Genomic DNA, 16,405 nt, shown 5'->3' on the forward strand with positions numbered 1-16,405 from the left:
GATACACGCAACCACAGCCCACCATCCATCCACTCGCTCCCACGCCACCACCACAGAGATGCCCTCGTAGTTCTGCACCCCCAATTTTCTCAAAATACGCCCGCGACAACGCTATCTATCACAGCCATTCATTCGTGCAGATCCCCTCATCACCAGTTGCCAGATAATTATCCTGTGATCCTATGGTAGCACTATCCCGTGCATAAGCTGCCCTTTTCCCCGCTTCCTTCCTTGGGGATTGGAGGACTCGTATTGATTGATATTCCAGCTTGGATAACCGGACTCGGACAGGATGATGGGATTTGCTTATTATTAATCCTTAAATTTCAAATGCAACGTGTGTGGCTTACTGACATTATTGTGCAATGCTTCACTGCATGGCATATTTATTACAGCCACTCCACAGCCTTACGCCCCTATGCATCCCAATCTTCAGCCTTGCTCCCCCTTGTGCCTACCTATGCCGCCCGACACTCTAAAGAGAGACTACCTTGGCTGAGCAGGCCAAGTTACTATAATAGCCTGTCCCATCATTTTCACAGCCAAATCGCAAACTCCAGAATCAGTATGAATCTAATTAGCATTTATAGATTATCCAAGTCATAACAGTCGTAACCCCTCTACGACGTTTCAAACGCCCCCAAAATGCAACTCCAGCAATGTTGAACGCCCCTTTCAAACACCAAAACCACCCCAAATGCACCCCCCCTTCTACTCGAAATAAACAGGAACACCATACACCACCACCGCCGCAGCAGTAAGGTATTTAAAATGACACGCCTTCTTCCCCTCCGCCACCGCCTTCACCAAGCTCACCCTCTCCCTCTCCACCACCACAGGCTCCGCCTTCTTCCTCCCCCTCCCCGGCGTCTTCGGCACCTTCTCCACCACCGCCGCCGGCGCACTCCCCTCATGCAATCCCCAGGACTCAAACGTGCTCTTTGCAAACCGATCAATATCCTTATCCGTCACATCCCACAGCGTGCCCACCACCGCCGGCGCACCAGCAATCATATAGCTCATCGGCGGACCGTAGGGCATGAACTCACCCACATCGACGAGGGTAGCGCTGCTACAGCCCATCAAGAACGTCGTCGCGCACGTCTCGAGCTTCTTGATCGTCTTGGAGCGGATGTACTGCGCGCCGCTGCCGTGGCCAAAGTATAGGTACAGGTCGTCGTTGGCGAGCATGTTTTTGAGTTCCGTCTCCGTGGGCTCGCGCTCGACGACGCTGCTCCAGTCGTCGAGTTTTTGAAGACCCTTTTCGAAGGTTGCTTGCGTGGTTTTGAGATCTTGGCCGGGGTTGAGCACGTAGCTGCCTTTGCTCCTGTTGATGTATGTGCCTTCTGGCTGACCCTCCGCAGCGACTTTCTTTTGCTGGCTTAGGATTCGGTCGCGAAGGCAGCCCATGGATGGGAGTCTTGATACGGCCTGGCCTTCCATGCATGGAAGAGACTCCCAGGGGAGAGAATGCAGAGACTTGTCGAGGATCAGTACCGTGTGGTTTTGTTCGGTTGAGACGCCAGCGCTAGCTACGGCTTGATGGTAGCAGCGGAGCGCATCGAGCGTATCGAGAACCATGGAGTCGAAGTCTATTTCGTCGTATGCATTGCGCTCGCCGTGAAATTGCAGAATGTCCACGACGAAGTAAAGGAGGTCGGTCAATGGCTCGTCTAGATCACTGTCCTCCGAGAATGGATCCCCGAGGCCGATGAAGAGCTCAAGAATCCGTGGGTCCAAAGTGACACCAGGGCTTGTCGCCTTCTTTCTCTTATTCGTTCGCTGTCGTGATGGAAGGTACTTGTCCAGGGTATTTTGGAAGGATTTCTGGAATCGTGCCAGCAAGTCGGGTTGTCTTGTATGCTGAGAGAAAATCCCCTTAAATCCACCCAGCCAAACCTTCTCAACGTTATCAAGGAGTTCCTTGAGCCTCACGTTTAGCTCATCGCGCTCCGCCCACCACGCAATCTTTCCTTCCCGACTCGAGACATCACGACCTCCGTGAGCACTGGCATTAGCGAGGTCGATGATTTCATGGAGTTCTGCCTTGCCTTGGTCAAAACCGAAAACTTCCTCATCCGCGTCCCGTGAACTATTACGCTCCAGAGGTACTCGCAGGATGAAAGGAGAGTGCCCGGCCTCGAACTTAGCTAACACAAGCTCATCCCGACTTTCACTAAGCATGACTGATACCACTTTCCAGGCGGCTGGGATGATGTCGATATATTCTTTTTGAAATCGAGCTTGCTGCATTGCTAGCCGGCCGCTACTGTCATTCTGGTGGGCGTGGTTTTTGATAACTGGCCATCGGAGATCGCCCTCTTTGGTTGTTTCCGCGTCCACGTCCGACATAACGGCATCTCGCTCCCGTTGAACCGCAATTGCCTTTGCTAACTCTGTGTATTGTCAGCTCCATCCCTCAATCTTTAGTACTGTAATAATTACGACTTACCTAATGCCGATGCGACAGCGCCCGGCTGGAAAGCCTTGAGTTTGAGCCCGTGGTAAGTTGAGAGAAGCAGACTCGTTGTATTCAGGAAAGATGCGATTTGAGTTAGTACCCGGGTCGACGAAATTTGCGACGCGGTAGAATAAGCTTCTACCAGATGATCATGGGCTTGTTTTAGAGGATCCACCCAAGACATAGCCGACCCGCGGGGCAGCGAAGCATTGCGAGGTGAGTTGTGAGTTTTCTTTGGAGGCGTGGTGCGGACTGCGGATACCCTCTCCAAAGACGCCGTCTTTGCGCCCACAACGGCCGGAAAGGAGATTGTTGAGTCCTGAAGCACGGAATAAACGGAGTCGGCTGGCAGCAATGCCGAGCTCTGCCGGAACAAACACTCAGCTTGGGCAACATGTGTCTCAATAGCATCGAGAGAGCTGAGGCTGTATTCCGCAGCTTCCTCCAAAACCATTGACGAGTCCTCGAAACGGTTCCACCGGGCAAATGACCTGGCCTTTTGACGCAAAATAGCTCCCTTGAGAGACACCAAGCCGACACACTGCTCTGCAATAGAGATTGGCGAAGTTGCTGGTTGTTTTGAGACGGCTTCCCTTTTCCTCGCTGGCGCCTTTGCAACAGTTTTGCGTTGTGGTCTCCCCCTTTTCTTGGTATCATCAATTGCCAATCTCGATATCTCAGCCTGTAATATAACTGTAACATCAAAGACTCGGTCCAGGTCGCTGATGTAGGTTGAATTGGTCAGCGAATTGAGTGTACGTTCCGCCTCACCATAGGCAGCCAGTTCAGCAGTCTTGTCGCCATGTGCGCTGTGGAGGCTTCCGAGGTTGCCACTTAGAACCACCAAAGTCTGTGCCTCCTTTTGTACCGAAGCCAGGTCCTTAGCTTTCGTAAGAAACTCAGTCGCCTTTTCAGTATTCCCTGCTTTCAACCAAGCGCCGCCTATCAATGCCAGAGCCTCCACTATGTAGTTCGTCGAATCAATGCTTACTGCAATTTTGTGGGCTTGCTCGGCGTAATAAATGGTGTCCTGAAACATGCCGTGGTGGGTATACACCTGTGATAAATGTACGAAGCATCGAAACATTGGTCGCGCCAGCATCCATGCCGAAGGCCCAATATCAGTGTTTTGTACTTGAGGTGATCCAGGAGAGGTTGTCGATAAGTTCAGATTGGAGCTTTCTTCCACCAGCTTTTCCATCGCAGCATCATCAGACGATTGGTTCTTCTTGACTCGCGACAGCTGGTTCCTCTCTGCTCTCTTCCACGCCCTGGCTATTATTCTTAACCTTCGCTTCGCATGGATTAAAGCCTCTTGTGGTTTGCCTTGCTGGAGAGCAAGATCTGAATAAACGATGGAAGCATCCGCTATAATGCGGTCATTCCCATCCCTGTCCGAATAACTTATTGCATTGCTACCATTCGTAGTCTCGTTTTCGTGCTCCGCAGCTTGATGGGCGCGAGATAGTGTTTCGTCACATTTTTCGAGGTTTCCCACCCTGAGCAAGTAATCGGCGTAACCAACCAGGCGCCGTATCGATGCACTCGGGGTTACTCCATGAGAAGAGGCAAAGCACTGAGCCTTGTCTAACGCAAGTCCGGCCTTCCCAGAGTATCCAAGTTCCAAATATTGGCTAGCCAAAAAACAGTAATCAAGAACGACATCATCCGGGTTTGATCCGCGCGGTATTTCGTCGATGTTGGTAATCATTCGAAGAACAGCCACCCTCGTTTTCCCGTATCCCTTCATATCTAAGAAATCGGCAACAGATTGTAAATGACCCTGCAGGATGTCCACATTATCAATGTTCTGGGATAATGCTTCTTGGTCTTTGCATTTGTCGATAATACTGGACCAGGTTGCCAGATGTGGCTCGATGAGGTCTATTCTTGGATGATCATCCATGAGCTCCAACGTGCTTGTCAATAAAGACCGAATATGCATCGTATATTGGTTGAGGCCGGAATCACTGCTGCTAGCAACAACTGAATCAACGCTTGCCAAAGTTGTCGTACTGCGCGCTTCCTCGATAATATCACGGCGCTGGTCGGGATTCGTTTGCGCAAAATTGCACAGAACCCGGAGTCGTCTGATAGGAAACGTTCTGGCATCATATATGGTGGTGAGCTCCTTGTACACGGCTTTCTGGAGTTCGGGTGAGGCTTCGGGTTGTCGAGACAGAATATCTTGGATGTGTTCAAAAACCACCCCTTTTTCCTCTGAGGTCCAAGGCTCGTCGTTAGGCGAGAGGTCTTGAAGCGTGCTAGACGCATTTTTCTTGAGCTTCAGTAAAAGGGTAAACGCCCGGGCAAGCAGCAAGGTATTTTCAGTTTGGTCCCATGCAGCCCGTATGGGAACGGTTGAGGCAGCGGATGCTACAAGAGCCAAAGCACCGTCGGCGATGATTTCGTCTCGAAGAAGCAGAATAATGTCTCTGGCTTCATCTAAACGTCCAGCGAATCGAAGTAAGTCCCCCATACGTTCAAGTTTTGCGGTAAATGCGGCTGATTTTCTCTCCGCTACGGGCCTCGAGCGGATCGAATCAATAGATCGACGTAGGGGCCGCAAATGCTGGACATCTTTAGGGCTGGAGGCATCTCGGCGCATATCAAGATGCTGCGAATAATATAAATTCGAAATCCGGCCGAAGTATGAAGTACGAGCTGAATCCGAATCGTTATTGTTGTCTGGCATGGAGATATCGGCGGCCTCTAGTAGTGCTATGCAGTCCTGAAGAAGAGAGTCCATAATCTCCCAAGTTAATCGGCCTTGGGTTCGAAGAACTTTGGCCAGATATAGCGCAGAATCCACAGTGCTAGGGACGCTTCTAGCAAGGTGGTGGCGTCGCTGTTCGAAACGTACTATGACTTTTGTTGATGCTTCATTGCCTGGCGCTTTGCCCAGATATCTGAGTGAAAACCGGGGGCATTGGAGAACTAGGGACTCGCATAATTGTCGTGCACCTTCATTTATTGGTGCAGGCGCATCATCACTTGCTCCCGGTTTTTTTGACACCAGCATTATTGCAGCTCTTCTTGCTCTGGAAACCTCGGTCAGTAATTCGTCGAGTTCTGCACCATCTCCCTTTATAGACGACTCTAGGCCCTGAACTACTGTCATAAGCAGCTCTTCTATGATAGGGTCGTGCGAATCGGTCCGTAGCTTCAAAGCTACCAGTTTCGCCGCGATAGCGCACTTTTGAGCTTCGGATGAATTCTCGCAGCCTTGAAGCTTTTCAACCCATCCTATGGCTTCACCGTCGCATCCGGAATCTTGTGCCAGCGAGGCTAGAAGCTTATGGATCACATATAGCGACGAGCCAGTTGCAACCTTCAGGCCTTTCTTTTGGGCAGACGTAAAATCCACAAGAGCATTGTATGATTGCAGGGCACATTCGTATGCAGACGCTGCTAGGCCTCGGCTTCGTCGGGTAAAGGCTGCCATGCATCGAGAATATGGCTCGAAAATGTCATTGTCCATATCACCCTTATGGCCGGCGATTGCCCACCATGTGTATCGGGTGGAAAATGCAATTGTTTGGAGTTGAAGTGCTGCATCTGGGCCGACGTGCAATTTTGGTGAAACGGCGGCCGTATCTTCAGAGGATGAGATTGACGGGCTTAGAGAAAGTATAATCTGGGCCAATGACTCCAGCTGCCGTGCCGATTTTGTCGCAAGAGAAGATGAAATCTTGGAAGTTTGAACCAGAAGTTGAGTCGGCGAGCAGTGATATTCAGGTTGTAGCTTGGGTATGGAAGCTATAATTGCTGACGGTTTCTTTGATGTCGTAAGTAGTTTGAGCGCTTGAAGCTGGGTTGTAAAGGCGATGCTTAACAAAGGTCCTTCGGTAGGCACTATTTCGAATTCGAGTAGCTCGTCAAATCTAAGCGGTGACAAGCTTGGAACCGGAGGAGATATATCTTTGGCTGTCTCTTTCTTCGCGCGGGGCTTCTCGGATGACTTGAATGCAGTATCCAACCGCCTTTTCAAGATCCGTAGCTCCTTCAACGCAAGGTCGTCCAATCCCAGCAATATTAATTTTCCCACCAACGCAGACATCCCATTTTCTATTTGCATAGGAGGCAAGTCGATAGTTGGTGTTTTCGAAGATTGTAGCATCCGCAGGCATGCGAATGCAATGCGCGAGCATTCGGCGACGGCTCTCGGACCAGAACCATTCGATGATGTAGATGTCGAGGATGAGGATGGAGAGCGCATCAGGCGGTTTGCGACATTCGGAGAACTGGCAACTCTATTCAATGACCGCGGGTGGAGCGGTGATTGAGGAAGAGAGTTGGACCTTCGTAGAGCTTTGCGAACAGGCGTCTCGAGGTCTCCACGCGATTGTGGCTGCTTTCGTACTTGGTTTGAGGGCGTTGCAGCAGCGCTGAGTGTCTTGAGAGTTATATTAATAACTCCGGTGGCTAGGATTGCCTTTTCTTTTGCAGATAATTCGTCTGCTTCATGGCTATCGGTCTTTTGGGTTGCTGCTAATGTTTTCTTGGTTGCCGGTCTTGTCGTCCTCCCTGGCTTTACCTGAGCAGTCTGGGTAGCCGCCCTTTTTCGCCCGACTCCTGCAGCAGGAATTGCATCTTTTTGGCCATTTGACGCGGTTTTCGGAGCCAAAAGGTCGCTGAGGGTAGATACCGTCGCCGGGGTGCTTGTTGATGTCGAGCTAAGTGCGCTTTTGACCAATTCGAGTTTGTCGTGTAAGGAGGTCATTCTGGAAGCTGAAAAGGTGCATCTAGTATTATCCAAGTCTAATCATTACAAAAACCTCCATGAGGGTATGTAACCACAGCAAGCCGCAAAATTCAACATGATATATTGATCAATTCGATGTGGATCGGAGAGTCGGTCATGGAGTCGTGACTTTGACGAGCTGCAGGGTCGTTACCACAGCAACGTTGGCGGTGGGGTTGGCAGAATATCATGTATTTGAAAGGAACGGAGGAAAATCTGAGTCGTACCCTTATGGAAATACCAAACTGAACAGGGACAGCATCCATACCCGAGCTTACCGTTCCTATGTCCACCCAACTTATTTCGTATTTACGATAAGATAATATTTAGATCATTATGATCGAAAAAACTGTGGTTCGAAGACTATTTCTCGCTGGTCGAGCTCCTCTTCAAAGCACTGTTTTCGCAACTGCTGCACGTTATGGCCGACCGCAACCATTGCAACGATATTATTCATCGTTGCCAAGTGTTACCCAGGTCTCTTTCTGGGAGTCTATGATCCCAAAGCCTCTGCGCCGAAGCAACAGGCTCAAAACCAAGAAGCCGAAGTCGGCCGAGTGGAACCCAGCGACATTCTTCATTGCCATTCTATTGCTCATCGGGTCTATGTCCATTCAAATGATAGCACTACGAAATGAGTTCGCAACGTTTATAAGACGAGCCGACGCCAAAATCGACTTACTTCGGGAAGTTATTGAGAAGGTTCAAAGCGGCGAAGAGGTTGATGTGGAAGGGCTTCTTGGCGCTGGAAATCTCGAGAAGGAACAAGAATGGGAAGAAGTCTTGAAAGAGATCGAGAAGGAAGATGAACAGTGGACGGAAGCACGCAGAACGAAGCCAAGACGACGTTCACCACAGGCAGTCGAGAGTGCCAAAATAGAGACCGCCGGCGCTTCCGATGACACTCCGAGGCCAAAGCAAACATCCAATGCACCGCGTGGATTCTACTGAGGAATCTTGAGGCCAGGGCTCATCATCCGGTTCAATCTACTACGACCTACACAACACAACTAAGTTGAAGGCAAATATCCAAGGTAAGAACTTTCATATTATTTCCCAATTCTTGAGATGACGAAAAATTCCGGATGTAAACCATTACTATACTCCGAGAGCGCAAAACCCATGTGGAGATTTCCGTTGCCTTCCTTCTGATCAAACCTACCAACGTCTTATGTGTTACGGTACTTCTGATGGGAAAGATGCATTGCTAACAACATATAACAGAGACCACGTTTCCACTACCTCAACACGGCCAATTGAAACCAATTGAAAGCAAATATCTATGGTAAGAATTTTCATATTATCCCCTATTACTTGAGATGACGAAAAATTCCGGATGTAAACCATTACTATCTCCGAGAGCGCAAAACCCATGTGGAGATTTCCGTTGCCTTCCTTCTGATCAAACCTACCTATGTCTTATGTGTTATAAGCCTTTTATTGTGAAAGATTTGTTACTGACAAGACATAACAGGGAACATTGTCTCTACCGACGGTAGCATGTGTAAATATATGCTACATGTTGATATTACTATGAAAGCATGTCCTTGAAGGGACTGTTATTTCTTGTCAAAACTTTCGCCGCAGCCTGGGATGGCCTATCCGATGTGCCCGCTCCAAGTACATGGAGGTGATCAACAAGGCTCGGAAGTAGCTTGTCCGAAGACATTTCAGCTCTTACGCCCAACTCTCCCCTCTGGCCTGCATCTAAATTCTCAAAGAAGAGCTCTTCTCCCCGTACGCCACCAAGGTTGATGATTGCAATGGGCATGCCTTGGTCTTTAGCCCGCCTGGCTAACCGCCAAGCTGAATATGTCGCCAGAGACGTCCCAATAACTAGAAGTCGTCCCGCAGAGTCAATTGCATGCTCTGCAGCCTCTTTCACAGGGGATGCTATGCTCTCGCCGAACATTACAACAGCTGGCTTTAATATGCCAGCGGTACTAGAAGGCTCGAAGGCGCCATCCTTGTCCACCTTGACGGTGGATTTAGTGCCCGCTGGAGTAATTGGCGGGGTAGCTAGGCATGTCGGACATGCTGGGTATCTAAAAGTAGTATATGGTGCCCCTGGGAGATCCACATCTCCATCCGGGTTTAGCTTCATGCCTTTAGCCCGGCGACTCTCTGGGTCTTCGGAATCGAGCGCCCCAGATGCGAGAGCTTCTTCAAGCAGCTCTGCCCATGCTGGATTGAGACGCGCCAGTTCTTTCTGGAATATATCGCGAGGTAGCTCGTTGTGGCAAGATATACATCTTAGGGACCTTAGATAGCCATGGAGCTCCAGAGCTGGGAGCTCCGGATGAGCAAGTAGATGAAATGAATCAACGTTCTGAGTCACCACGCTCTTGATAAATCCCATATGTCCTAAATCCCTAATTGCGCGATGCGTTGCATTTGGTTCCGCTCTGTCCAAGTTTGGCCAACCTAGAAAGCTACGTGCCCAGTATCTCTTCCGTGCTTCGTGATTTTGCACAAATTCATGGTAGTAAATCGGCCTATACGTCTTGTTCACCCTATATGTGCCATTGGTTCCCCTGTAATCCGCCAGACCTGACGCAACAGATATTCCCGCGCCAGTCAATATAACAGTCGAATTGGGGCTTGTCGATCTTTCGTCTAGAGTGGGTGCTGGGGACGCATTCAAAAAGTTTGACAGTGCTGCAACAGCTCCAACTGCGGTATTGGCGTTGCGGGGTAGGATCCTGGGAGGAGGGAGGGGTCCCGTGTAGGGTATCCTCATAAGTGGCTTGCGCATCTGATGACCATCAATGCCACTTTACACTGGCAGCCACAGCGTTTCAGTAGACGTGGCCGGTATGTTATGCGGTTGGGATGATCCGTAAAGCTTCAAATCCATGTTGAAGCTTGGTAGTTTACGGTCCGCGTCATTCCGAGCCACCAATGACCCAGTAAATACTCGCGTCGGCCAAAATGCCGAGGAAGGACCGTGCATGATGGCCAGAACAGTATACAAGCCCTGTTGTTCCTGGGCTTGTTCATAGGAACAATTAATAAAAAATATAGTCTCAGTAACTCAGAGGCTATTAGAGCTTTGCAGCAAGGCGGTTATCTAAAAATTAATCCAAAGGGAAAATCTCCATGATCTTCAATTACACTTTTTCAATTCCCTTTAGACTTTTTGCCGCGCCGATTAGCATCAAAACAGTCAGCCTCATTATTAGTGGGGCCTTTGCACCAAAAACCAGGAAACCTTACGACAGTCGGGATACTGAAATAGTATTCCTAGAATAATCAACTCCGAACTGGCCGCGCAATGTCGTTGCGTAGTCTTTTCATATGCGCCGTTACAGATATATTCCTCCGCGTTGATAGCCTGAAGGCTTGAGGAATGTCGTTGCTACGCTGTGGCCAGTTTCGAGTACTGCACTGCCCACTCGGCACTCCAGCCTTAGCACGGCTGAACGCAACCCCTGGCGCTTTCCAGTCGAGGACAGATCCGCGACTTTCATACAGGCAAAGTTGGTCGCGTGTGATCAGAACAGCAACTGCCACCCCTCTACATAAACACAATCCTTTACTATCATCGACACACATTCGCTCACCAAACTCTCATTCGATAATTGATAACAGACCGACATACCAAGCCGTAATGGCGACAGAACAAACACAGAAGCGCGGGCACGTGGGCCACCACCACCATCATCACGACAATACCTACCTCGTCTCGTCGAATAAGAACGATGCTGGAGTACGGATCACAAGGATTGGATTATGGTCGAACTTGGGCATGGCCATTGGCAAGGGCATCGGTGGATACCTCTTCAATTCGCAAGCAATGGTTGCAGATGCATGGCATTCTGTGACAGATCTGGGCAGTGATATTCTCACTTTGGCAACCGTATCATGGAGTCTGAAGCCACCGACCACACTGTTCCCAACTGGATTTGGCAAAGTTGAGAGCTTGGGAAGCTTGGGTGTTAGTGGAATGCTACTCGGTGGCGGCTTGTTCATGTGCTATAGCAGCTCACTGATCCTGTACGCCCATTTTATGTCTGATCCACATGCGGCAGCGGAGCTACTCGCCCATGCGCATTCACACGGACATAGCCATGGTGGCCATGGCCATGGCCATGATGCTATTACACCCAGTTTGCACGCGGCGTGGCTGGCTGCTGGAACCATTGCGATCAAGGAGTGGTTGTATCAAGCTAGTGAGTTATCATTAAACTTCCAATTTCTACTCCAGCACACATAGCTAACCTTCACCTCCTAGCCATGAAAGTAGCACGCGAACGCAAATCCTCCGTCCTGGCTTCGAATGCTGTCCACCACCGCGTGGACTCTCTTACTGGTATCGTCACACTCTTCGCCATCCTCGGCGCCAACTTCCTCAACAACGCGGCCTGGTTAGATCCCGTCGGTGGCCTTCTCATCTCGTTCCTCATCATCCATGCCGGCTTTGGGAACTTTGTTTCTGCACTATACGAACTCGCCGATAAGGGTATTGATGAGGAAATCCAGGCATCAGTAAGGAAAGCTGCACTCAAGAGTATTGCCGCATTTCCAGACGGACTCGAGATTGAGCTCCGTGATGTTCAGGGTGTCAAGTCCGGCCAGAACTTCCTCGTAGACCTAGAGCTCGCAGTGCCAAACGACTGGACAGTGCAGCAAACAAGGACAATTGAAGACGCAATCCGCACGACGGTGGGCTCCAAGGTCCGTGGCGTCCGAAGATTGAAGATGCGCTTCATTTCAAATGAAGCCGATAAGACAACCCTGTTCGATGAATTCATCCCGGGAGATGTCAGCCCAAGAGAGTCGCCGGAGCCAGAAAACCATAACCACGATGACGACAAGAAGTCGCAGTAGGTCGAGGGAATACCAGTACCTGTAGTTGCATGGCGTTTCGGGTGCAAGTCTGTTTTCACTTCACACAAAGGGTAGTGCATGAGGTTGGATGATGAAATCTGCAGCAGATTATCTCGTGATAAAGTCATGGTATATCTCAGACAGCAATTTTCAGATAAACAAAATATAAATAACCAATTTTATCAAGGATTAAGAATGTTCCCTCGTTTTGTGTGATTCTACAAGTGGTGGTTCACGTGGGACTCGTTCGTGTCTTCTCTTTGTAAGATGTTACATGAGCCTCCTTCGTCATTTCCTCTCTCTCATCGTGCCTTCTTCGCGCCTTCCATGAAGGAGAAGCCGACTAATTCGCTCCTTCCCATCATACCCGAGCCTCCTTCGTGCCTTCCTCCATGCCATGCTATCCACCCATTGTGCCTTCCATCCAGGAGAAGGCTGACAAATCCGCCCTTTCCTATGTTGGAATATAGGAATATAGGAAGGAGCAGGTTTGTCAGCTTCCCCCTCGTCCTTTCCTTTCATGAGAGAGTTGACTACTTCGCTCCTTCCTATCTTAACAATATTTTTATTTCTCTATTTCTCCAATGCACTTGCCTCTCCAACAGACTAGGAAACCGGGGATTATGTGTCGCCAAACCTGGGTGTTTTTAATAGTTCGATGCTCGACGGCACTTCACTCATTTGATATACCACGCTCGTCATTATTGGGTACTAGTATCATTACTTCTTGGATATTTTTAGCTGTTAATCATTTGGGTGGGAGACTGATACGAACCTGTTGCGGAATCCGTTGTTCATTCATCTCTGTAACCCCCTTTTTTTGCTGGTCCTCAGCCGCTGCATACTACTATTTTAAGAGAAAGGCTTTTGATTTCTGAAAGTACCCTACAGACCTCAGCTTCCCTCCTCTAACATATGAACTCTCGCGGTCCATGCAGCCAACCAAGCATCTCAGACCCCCACCATGCCCCCTCCCCCAAGCTTCCTCTGCACCTTCTGCTGGCTTCCCCAATACCCCCCCATTCACCCCAAAACCCTCGGCACCGAATCTCGCATCTGCTGCCCTCCCTGCTATGAGCACATCTTGGATCTGGCGATATGCTGGGTTTGCGGTGAGGTGATAGTTAGGACCGAAGAGGCGGTTAGTCTGGGATGGTGCTTTCGGCATCGCCACTGCTTTGGGCGTTTAATTTGTGGGGAGAAGTTGGCAGTTGGGGATGGGAAGTTGGAGTTGGATGTCGTGCCGGTTTGTGGGGATTGCGAGGAGGGGAATGAGGGAGTTGGGAGAGAGATTGATAGGAGGGATGGGGGGCTGGGGAAGGCAAGGCGGGAGCGTCTCATAGAGCCAAAGCATGGCTCTGTTTCAAACGAGACGCTCTCTGGAGTAGCTCAGACACAGGTGGAAGTTGAGGCAGAGTCTCGCGCAAAAACTGGTGCAGCGGCAGAATCAATCAGCTATAACGGGGAACATGAATCTCCAGCTTTGCCGCCACCAGTTTATATCACAATCACAGATCCCATAAACGGACCATCTTTTAAGCCAGGCCCCACGAAACCGATCCCACGATGGATGAAACAGCTGCCCAATGGAAGGGAGCGCGAGCAAGTTCATCTTCCGGCAACTACATCATCCGCCGCCGCAGAATCCAAGGTTGATATAGTACCCATTGAAAATGCCAGAGACTTGCTCGTTCCATCTCTGCAACTGTCAGCACCCGAAGAGCAAAGGCTACCGTCAAAAATAACACATGCCTTCACTGCAGCTACCGTTGTCCCAGAGGCTATTCTCGCATATAATGACCGCCGCATGACAATGAGCACTCCGCCAAAGATGCATCACCAGCGTCCGGAATATGGCGCAAGACCCGGCACGCCGCTCTACACTGGTGGAGAAATGGGCGTGGAGTACTTGAGGAGGTGTCACCTGCGAGCCATGGAGAAAGCGAAAGGGTGATGACGGGCAACATTGCCCTGGAGAGAGTCAGAGAACTTGGGTCTGTGAAGCAGATTGTGAGCCGCGTGAAAAGCATCCAGATGGAAGTGGTGAGCGAAGAGGGGGGTGAAGGCGATGAGCAACGGTGGGGGGGGAAGGAGATGCTGAGGAAAGAACTCAACGGGTTATTTAAACAAAGATAGAGCCGGGCTCGATGGGGATTGACCAAAGGCTTTTCTAGACTGAACAATAGCATCGATTCATTGATTCATTGGAGATAACAGGCGCCCACTAATTAAACGATTGGTAGCAACAAAAACAGCAAGTCCTTTTCACCCCCATCTAGAGCAATCGCCGAGAGATAGAATCTCAAAAACTATAAGCATCCGAATTCCAGCGTCGCTTTTTAAAATCTTCGATCTAGTCTACTACCGTTCTACCCCGCTCTTTCGTATCAACACGCCACGCTCCTTTTTTCATCCCTTCAAGCCGACTCCTTCAACACCTTCTCGAGCTCCTTTGCGACGGCATCTCCGACCTCGGTGGTGCTGTTCGAGCCACCAATGTCCTTCGTGCGGACGCCGGCGTCGATGGTGCGGCGGACGGCCTCCTCGATGGCGCGCGCCTCGGCGGGGAGGTTGAGGGAGTAGAGGAGCATGAGGGCGACGGAGAGGATCGTGCCGATTGGGTTTACGATGCCCTTTCCAGAGATGTCGGGTGCGGACCCTGGGGGTGGATGTTAGTTCCTACTTCTCGGGGTCCACGATAAAACAAAATGGGGTGCAGGGGTGCATACCGTGAATAGGCTCGTAGATACCATTGCAGCGCGAGCCATCTGGGATACCGCTCAACGACGCAGAAGGGAGAAGACCGATGGAACCGGGAATAACGGACGCCTCGTCGGAGATGATGTCACCGAAGAGGTTGCTGGTGACGACGATACCGTTGAGCGCGCGCGGGTTCTTAACCATCAACATAGCTGCCGAGTCGATGAGGTGGTGTCCGAGCTTGAGCTGCGGGAACTCCTTCTCCATCACCTCCGTCACAACCTTACGCCACAACCGCGACGAGGCGAGAACATTCGCCTTGTCGAGCGACCACACCGGCAAGGGGGGGTTGGACTGCATAGCCAAGTGTCCCGCGAGGCGGGTAACACGCTCAACCTCCGCGCGAGAGTAGAGTTCAGTATCCCACGCAACTCCATCACCAGTATCCTCCTTCCTCTCCCCAAAGTAGAGACCACCCGTCAGCTCACGGATGATGTTGAAGTCGGTGCCACGGCAGACCTCAGCCTTGAGAGGGGAGATCTCGACGAGCGAGTCGGAGGCGAAGTTGCAGGGGCGAAGGTTGCCGTAGGTTTGCATCTCCTTGCGGAGTTGGAGGATACCTTGCTCGGGGCGGACGGTTCCGGTGCCCCATTTGGGACCGCCGATGGCGCCGAGGAGGACGGCGTCGGCGGCTTTGGCGGCGGAGAGGGCTTCGGCTGTGAGGGCGGTGCCGTGGGCGTCGATGGAGCACTAGGGGAGGGGGTTAGTGGGTGTCTGAAAGGGAGTGTGGTGGGGAAGGGGGTGGGATTCTTACGCCGCCGAGGAGGTGCTCCTGGAAGTTGAAGTGGCCGACGCTTGGGCGAACTGCCTCAACTACCTTGAGGATCTGTGGGGATTCAGTTAGAATGTATTCGTGTGAGATTGAGCTTCGTCGGTGTTCACCTTAATTCCTTCGGCGACAACCTATAAATATCAGCATTACACCTCACAAGCGGGGTCATGCCCTGTCGGCCTGCCGAAAACTCACATCTGGACCACAGTGGTCACCTCCGAAAACGACGATATTGTGCGTAGCCATTGTGATTATAGGGAGACTGTGGGAGAGAAAAACGAAAGTGCTGGAGCTGTTGAACGGGGATGCGGGCGTGGTTTTGTTAAGGAGGGGTCATAATTCACATATCCGAAATCCCACGCGCTTTCGCTGCTGTGCTTCGCTTCCCCGCGCTCCGGTGTCGGATCGGGGAAAGCTTGACTCGGCACTAGTGGCTGAGATGGCTTAGTGCCATCTCGGGACGGGAAGGCTCGGTACATAAGCTCCGAAGAACGGTCATTTGGGTCACGTGCAAGGAATATTTGGGAGGGAGGATATGTTGTGGTCTTTAAATAGACAATATATGGTTATATGGTATTGATAATGGCCTGTTGTGATATTGAACTGTTGGAACCCCCCTTACTTTTTTGTTCTATTGCACGGGAGGCAAGGTGACATTTTGGAAATGTGACCGTCATAAATATTTTGCCCGTTGCCGTAATAAAAAGCCGAATTTTGTGAATTGTCCGGCGAATAGACCGTTTTGGGCCCATCTGGGCAGTCCCAACAATCATCTGATGTTTAAACACCCCAGGTGTCTGTGCAGTACGAAAGGAGGAACAATGAATCCTCTTTGAGA

At 50.6% G+C, this 16,405-nt stretch overlaps 6 protein-coding genes across 6 annotated transcripts; 3 read left to right on the plus strand and 3 right to left on the minus strand.

The window, feature by feature from the left end:
• Positions 1-839: 839 nt before the first annotated feature.
• Positions 840-7,360, minus strand: VE01_01099 (uncharacterized protein). Its single transcript, XM_059463329.1, has one exon. It carries the CDS (start codon positions 7,182-7,184, stop codon positions 2,442-2,444), a length of 4,743 nt encoding a protein of 1,580 aa, XP_059320061.1. The 5' UTR covers positions 7,185-7,360; the 3' UTR covers positions 840-2,441.
• Positions 7,361-7,541: 181 nt separating this feature from the next.
• On the plus strand, positions 7,542-8,156 carry VE01_01100 (uncharacterized protein; the record flags this gene model as incomplete). Its single annotated transcript, XM_018270627.1, has 1 exon — positions 7,542-8,156. One exon carries the CDS (start codon positions 7,542-7,544, stop codon positions 8,154-8,156), a length of 615 nt encoding a protein of 204 aa, XP_018134384.1.
• Positions 8,157-8,367: 211 nt separating this feature from the next.
• On the minus strand, positions 8,368-10,080 carry VE01_01101 (uncharacterized protein). The gene has a single exon (XM_018270628.2). It carries the CDS (start codon positions 9,958-9,960, stop codon positions 8,737-8,739), a length of 1,224 nt encoding a protein of 407 aa, XP_018134383.1. The 5' UTR covers positions 9,961-10,080; the 3' UTR covers positions 8,368-8,736.
• Positions 10,081-10,220: 140 nt separating this feature from the next.
• Positions 10,221-12,275, plus strand: VE01_01102 (uncharacterized protein). Its single transcript, XM_018270629.2, has 2 exons — positions 10,221-11,377; positions 11,440-12,275. The coding sequence occupies exons 1-2, from the start codon at positions 10,555-10,557 to the stop codon at positions 12,033-12,035; spliced, it is 1,419 nt and encodes a 472-aa protein (XP_018134382.2). The 5' UTR covers positions 10,221-10,554; the 3' UTR covers positions 12,036-12,275.
• Positions 12,276-12,999: 724 nt separating this feature from the next.
• VE01_01103 (uncharacterized protein) lies at positions 13,000-13,989 on the plus strand (the record flags this gene model as incomplete). Its single annotated transcript, XM_018270630.1, has 1 exon — positions 13,000-13,989. One exon carries the CDS (start codon positions 13,000-13,002, stop codon positions 13,987-13,989), a length of 990 nt encoding a protein of 329 aa, XP_018134381.1.
• Positions 13,990-14,184: 195 nt separating this feature from the next.
• Positions 14,185-15,891, minus strand: LEU2 (3-isopropylmalate dehydrogenase). The gene is made up of 5 exons (XM_018270631.2): positions 15,763-15,891; positions 15,678-15,698; positions 15,550-15,621; positions 14,765-15,485; positions 14,185-14,694 (listed from the first exon to the last, which is right to left on the minus strand). The coding sequence occupies exons 1-5, from the start codon at positions 15,811-15,813 to the stop codon at positions 14,453-14,455; spliced, it is 1,107 nt and encodes a 368-aa protein (XP_018134380.1). The 5' UTR covers positions 15,814-15,891; the 3' UTR covers positions 14,185-14,452.
• Between the last annotated feature and the right edge of the window lie 514 nt (positions 15,892-16,405).

Source organism: Pseudogymnoascus verrucosus, assembly GCF_001662655.1.
Source record: "Pseudogymnoascus verrucosus strain UAMH 10579 unplaced genomic scaffold scaffold_3, whole genome shotgun sequence".
Classification (NCBI taxonomy): domain Eukaryota; kingdom Fungi; phylum Ascomycota; class Leotiomycetes; order Thelebolales; family Thelebolaceae; genus Pseudogymnoascus; species Pseudogymnoascus verrucosus.